This window comes from Benincasa hispida, chromosome 5 (assembly GCF_009727055.1).
Source record: "Benincasa hispida cultivar B227 chromosome 5, ASM972705v1, whole genome shotgun sequence".
Lineage (NCBI taxonomy): Eukaryota > Viridiplantae > Streptophyta > Magnoliopsida > Cucurbitales > Cucurbitaceae > Benincasa > Benincasa hispida.
This window is the reverse complement of record NC_052353.1, coordinates 56,317,433-56,323,630: the sequence shown is the minus strand read 5'-3', so window position 1 is coordinate 56,323,630 and position 6,198 is coordinate 56,317,433. Positions and strand designations below refer to the sequence as shown.

At 35.4% G+C, this 6,198-nt stretch overlaps 1 protein-coding gene across 1 annotated transcript; it reads right to left on the bottom strand.

Moving 5' to 3' along the window:
* Positions 1 to 291: 291 nt before the first annotated feature.
* On the bottom strand, positions 292 to 5,810 carry LOC120077875 (U-box domain-containing protein 35-like). Its single transcript, XM_039031969.1, has 9 exons — positions 5,093 to 5,810; positions 4,591 to 4,712; positions 4,179 to 4,387; positions 3,806 to 3,851; positions 3,406 to 3,703; positions 2,816 to 2,917; positions 2,315 to 2,743; positions 1,488 to 2,243; positions 292 to 695 (listed from the first exon to the last, which is right to left on the bottom strand). Exons 1-9 carry the CDS (start codon positions 5,423 to 5,425, stop codon positions 609 to 611), a joined length of 2,382 nt encoding a protein of 793 aa, XP_038887897.1. The 5' UTR covers positions 5,426 to 5,810; the 3' UTR covers positions 292 to 608.
* Positions 5,811 to 6,198: the final 388 nt, after the last annotated feature.

Sequence of the window (6,198 nt, the reverse complement as noted above, 5' to 3'; positions counted from 1 at the left end):
TTTAAAATTACTTCCAAACATAAAAGTCCACTTAAATTGAGTAATCCAAAACAAAATACAAAATTTTCACTGATTAGTGAAAAGAAAACAAATGTTAACAGATGCAAACTCGATAAAGAAGTGAAATGAAGAAAGAAATATAAATAAATACAGACTTTCTAATTCATACAAATATCATATGTAAATAGACCAGAGAGAGAACAGCAGTGAGAAGCTCTGAAGTCGGCAGTATCAAAACACCCACCATTTTTTCAGTAATTTTTCACTAAAGAGGCAAAGGCACAAGGAATCTCAAATAAGAAAAACAGCTCTTAATCTCCATGTGAATACAGATCATTTGAAGGAACATCATAGGTTAGATAATGAGCAATCATGTTGTCCAGGAGAATGGGCTGAGAAAAGTGGCAAGATAGGCACATAGGTATCAACTTTATAATCAATATTTTATTTTTATGTACATATAAATGCATCTTGGTTAGGTCAAGAGGTCAAGAGGTGGTGATAGATTTGTTCAAGTACTATGGTATTTTACATCAATCCTAATAATGGTCATAATCCCATTTACAAACTTATCTGCTCCCCTTGGAACATAACAAATAATTCTTACCTCATTCTCCTTCTACCTGTGATGATATACTAGTTTGGCTCTTGGAACTTACTGAAGTCATCATTAGTTGTGGGTCGCTCATTACGTCCTGCAATGAACATTTTCCAATGATGATCAAACTATTGGCAACTTTTGGTCTCTAAACTTTTATGTGCAAACAAATTTAACCCCATATTTCTTTTCATTTTGCTTGATCCAAGGATAATTCTTATTAAGTCCGTTGATTTCTGTCAGTGTTGTGACTCCTTTCCAACTAGAGATAGTCAGCGGCAAGATTTCAGACAGTAGACAGACAGGACTCTTCTACTCTTTTTCTTTTTTTCATTTTTTTTCCATTTTATATCACCCTTAAATCACTAGATAGTTAATATTAGATGTTTCTTGTGTCTCGTTACTTATTTAAGAAGTGTTTCCAAAATTGTGTAGGCAACAAATTCAAGCCTCTTGTTTCTAGTCCTCATTTCTAGCTTTCTCCAAAGGATAAATAAAAACTATTATATCATTCTTAGCTTATAAAATACATATTAAGTATATTTAAAATAAATATAACATAATAATTTTGAAAATTTAATTTCAATTTTTAATTTTTCAGATAAATATTCTAGAGAACCTGAAACAAAAAATATTATAAACATGTTTCTTTTTATATTTTCAATAAAAAAAATTAATTAAAAAAAATAACAAGAAACAAAGAAACAATTACTAATCGTAATTCTATATTTCTTAACTGGAAGAAGGAAAACATAAAAAATTAGACATGAACATTTCTAAACGAAATCTAAATTTTCAAAACCAAATTGAAAACTATACACCACCCAACAACTCTTAGAATTTTAATGCATCTCCGAATAGAATATTACACAGTTTGTTGCATACTAACCTGCTCCGTTGAGGCATGGCTAAAACCGCTCAAAGATCCACTACTATCCCTTGACACCATGTGCTCCATTTTCTCTTCACCAAACTCTCTCAATTTGTAAAGTTCTGGCAACACAACACTGCCAAGATCCGGTCTGTCTTTTCGTCTAAGTTCTGCACATTGAAGTGCTAATTTTGCAAAGGAAAGTGCTTGTTCCACTGGCCAATCAACCACAGCTGGGTCCAGAAGCTCCTGAAAAGTCCCCTTCTCGATAGAGCGAGCAACATGGTGAGCCAATCCCATGGGAGGCTTGGCTGTAATTAGTTGAAGTAACATGATACCTAGTGAATACACATCAGATTTAACCCCAAGCATTCCAGTTTGTTGATACTCAGGGTCTATATAGCAGAAAGTTCCAGCCGCTGAAGTCATGTAGCATTGTGTTACATTTTCAGCCACAGCAGGTACCAGTCTAGCCAAACCGACGTCACTTATCTTGGAAACATAGTTGTGATCCAGCAATATGTTAGCTGGCTTGAGGTCACGGTGCACCAATGGCTCTGGCTTTGTCTGGTGGAGAAACAGAAGGCCAGCAGAAATCTCGGCCGCAATTTGAAACCTCAATTGCCAAGGAATAACAGGGGTGTTCCCCTTTCGGAAGAGTCGATCCTCCAAACTTCCGTTGGACATGTATTCATACACTAGAATGCCATATTCAGGGCATGCTCCTAGAAGAAGTACCATGTTGGGATGCCTTATGCAACTCAATATATCAATCTGCATTTACAATATTTAACTAAATCATTTGCACATGAAAAATGATCCCAAAGTTCTTTTAAGTTCCTCACCTCTTGCTGAAACTGTGCCCTTCCTTGAGATGCATCAGGACGCAAAACCTTGACTGCAACCGATGTGTGATCAAGACGACAACGAAAGACAGGTCCATAACCTCCTTCCCCAATCTTCCGGGATTGTGCAAAATGTTCTGTTGCCGATTCAATCTCCTCAATTGAATATCTCCTGTATCTGATGTCGCTTTGTGCAAGGTTTTTCAATGCTCTCTGCATTTCCTCTGCTTCTTTAAGTGCTTTCAACTCTAGATTTGATCTTTTATGTGATTCTAACTCCGCAATTCTCTTAGCTGCATCAGCTGCTTCCATTGCTGCTCTGCATCTCGCTCTCTCCTGCTCTGCAATAGCCATTGCTGCTTCTTGTGCAAGTCGTGCCTCTTCTAGTTTTTTTTCTTCTTCACGTCTCCAATTATTTAGTTCCATTGCCTATGGGAAAATTTTTAATATAACCCCAAGGTTGACAACGGGCAAATGACTCAAATCTGTACATATGTATACCTTCTGCTTTGCTGTTAGTGCTTCTTTACATGCTGTACTGTACATCTCCATAGTTTGTTTAAGCTCTAGCTTCAGCCTCCTCAATTCAACTTCTGCTTCATCCTGTGAGATACATAAATTTTGACCACGTTTAGTTCATATCCTCACATTAACATTAGATATGAGCAGAAAAATTCAGTTACATACACATGTTCTCTACCTCTCTCTCATAAAAAAAATCTTATAAGATATCAATCACTGTAATCATGAATAAAGCTATGTTACGTTTCCCTAGTTTTGTAATTTAACATTTGTCATCACTATGAGGAAGGAGAGTATTTATTTAAAATGTTAGTTAAGATCTCCAAATATAATCAACAACTGAAAAATATAAAAAACTAGCATCATATAACATGATCAATTTTTTTGGATAAGAAACGATTGCATCATATAACATGATCAATATGAGGAATGTGATGTAATTTTAATTTTTAATTCCGATATATTCTCCCAACATTTCCATTCATATTGGTATTGCTATCAATATATTTGTGATTATCTATCTGTGAAAATCTATGTTTCACCCACACCCATTCATAATATATACTGACCAAGTTCTGAGATGACCAGGAACTTGATGTCCTGCAGCTCTCATCCGAAACTGATGAGAAATCATTAAGATTGCTGAGGTCTATCAATTTTGGTTTAAATGGTAGAGATGCAAAACTATGCTCTGAACTGGTTGAAAATCGTGGTGGCCCTGAATCAGAGAAGTCAAATGCAACAGAAGAAGTACGATCTGTGCTTGGTCTGCCGGAGCTTACAAAGGATATGTCGGATTCTGACTCAGAGAACCCACCACTACATTTTGAGGTAGAATTTTTTTCTCCTCCATGAAAGAAAGGTGACCTGATTTGGATCATGATGTGAGCATCAATTTAGAAAGAAAATCCTATGCATATCTCCCAACTTCCAAACTTTAACTGCAATCTGAAGTTCAGCACAACTTACTTGACTGATTCATCTTGAAAGCTGCGAGGCTTAAATGATGTCCTATCTGCAGACGAGAGAAAAATCAATATAAGTCCCATTGTCCCAAACTCCAAAAAATCAAGACATGAATGCATAAATAATTTTGATAGCTTAAAAATGCAAATTATTCATCTGCATTTAGTCCTTAAATTAGTTGTTTTTTCAACTTCATTCATGAATAAATGGTGCTTTGACAAAACACAAAAACATCCAAAGGCTGTGTTGATGGAAAAAAGAAACTCAAATTATCAAAAGAACAATTCAAATAACAAATTTGTAACTCACCACAAGAAAACTACTTCTTATACCATGCACAAAATAATTGGAATTCAGTTCAGCATGAAGAACGTACCTCTTAAATTAAACTTATGTCGAGGAGTGATAGCTCCCTTTGCGATCGGCTTAGATATCTTCTGTAAATGTTCTTGTAGAGGGGAAGTAAAGGGTGCAGATCGAGATGCATTTCTCACCGACGACACCTTCCCCTTCGAGATGACATAAACAGTGCAGAAATCTGGTGCTCCTTTCGACACACTACTGCCAATGCTCGACGACTTAAACCTGTTTCAAAAATAAAAAATTCCCATCATGAGCATATGAACAAATTGGAAATGGAAATTCACATTCTTCCATAATGTTTTGAGGAATGTAAAATTTTAAGTGCCGTTTTGGAATGATTTTTCAAGCACTAAAGAAGTGTTTTCTACTTGAAAAGGCATTCCAAACAGACCTTAAATGAAACATGAATCAATAAAAATGACTACCTAATAAATCCATGTTTTGAAGGAGCCCCGAGCACCAAGGTATCAATTGCAGCGTACGATACATATTCGGTTAATGCTTTAACTATATCGGTGTCTTCCAATATAACATCAAGACATTGAATCTTCCCAATCAACAAAAAGAAAGTGTTAAATGAATCACCCATTGACCCAAAAGCTTAAGTTGATAAGTGAAGGTAAATTTAATATCTTATCATCTAACACTCCCCTCATTTGTGAGTTTGAAATATGAAGAAGACCCAACGAGTGGAAATCAATATTAATTAGGGAGGAAATAACGTTGCAAAGATTTAAATATAAGACCTCCTCGACCACCCACTGATACTATGTTAAATCATTGATTGACCCAAAATTTTAATTTGGTGGTGGGTGAATACAAATTTAATATAGAAGAAAACCCAGTTCGTTTCACATCCCAACCATCACAATTCCAAAAAATAACAAAAGAAAAGAGATAATGCAGTGATGAACACAAAAGACTTACATCCTTGCGAGTACAATAGCAATGGAAGGTGAGAAAAATGTCTCTAGTCTGCGTCTCGAGCTTCTGTTTACGAGGGGAATCAGATGTGAAATTGCCATCGCCACTACAAACAATGGCTTCCCCAATCAAAGAAGCAGCCGCACTGGAAGGTCTCTGAACAACATGGATTAAAATCACAGTTTGACCCTTTTTGAGCAAATGCTCGGCGGCCCATCTGAGAGCATTTTGGCTTCCTTTTTCCCTGTCTATACCAATAGCAACCAACCCATTTCCCCCTCCGCCAGCTCCTACCTTCTTAACGCCATTAACACTGTTTCCTTTTTGTAGCCACATTGTTTGATAAAATGTCAGCGACAAATTTGCTTGTTATATGTACACTGTTGGCTTTCTGTATGCATATTTACATATATACAAATAGAGGGAGAGAGAAAGAAATGTTTGATGCCATGACTAACTTGGGATTTGCCTCAATTTGGAGGGGGGCCTGAAATTTTTCAGGGGAGGGCGCAAATTTAGGGTTTGTTTGAATACAAGGAATTTGAGGGAGATTTGGTGAGTTCGTAGTCAAAATCTCTGTCCAATCATTTCTTCTCCTGCCCCAAAATGGAAATAAGGGTCAATTTTGCGAGTTTTGGATGGCCATCCATGGAAGTTGAAGCTGTTGTGGGAAGAGATGGTGGAGAGAATATTGACTAAGTTGACCAAATGTTTCATTTAGACATAGTATGGTATTAATATTAAATTTTGTGGGCATTTTCATGAGTTTAACGTAAGGGTAAATCGACATTTTTATACTATTATAAAAAAGTTCATAAAGCATAAAAGTTATAAGCAACCAAAATGTAATTAATCTAAATATAATAAATGAAGGGTCCATTGACTTAAGAAACAAGAAAAGTATTTTAAAAAAATCATTTTTATTTAAATAATTTTGATCAGAATGGTATAAAATACATTTCAAAAGTTATTTGAGTGGTTGCCAAACACTTGAAAATGACTTTTTTTTAAAAAAATTAAACACTTGAAAATGTATTCCAAACACACTCTAAATTATACAAAATACCCTTAAACCTTGTAATTTGTATAAAAAAAATATCCTTGAACTT

Bases quoted from the DNA above. Each gene is read 5' to 3' on its own strand.
- LOC120077875 (XM_039031969.1), bottom strand. From the start codon at position 5,425: ATGTGGCTACAAAAAGGAAACAGTGTTAATGGCGTTAAGAAGGTAGGA. The intron at 3,704-3,805 runs GTAAGTTGTGCT...GATCCAAATCAG, and splicing joins TTTCAAGATGAATCAGTCAA to GTCACCTTTCTTTCATGGAG. The intron at 2,918-3,405 runs GTCAGTATATAT...TGTATCTCACAG, and splicing joins CCTGGTCATCTCAGAACTTG to GATGAAGCAGAAGTTGAATT.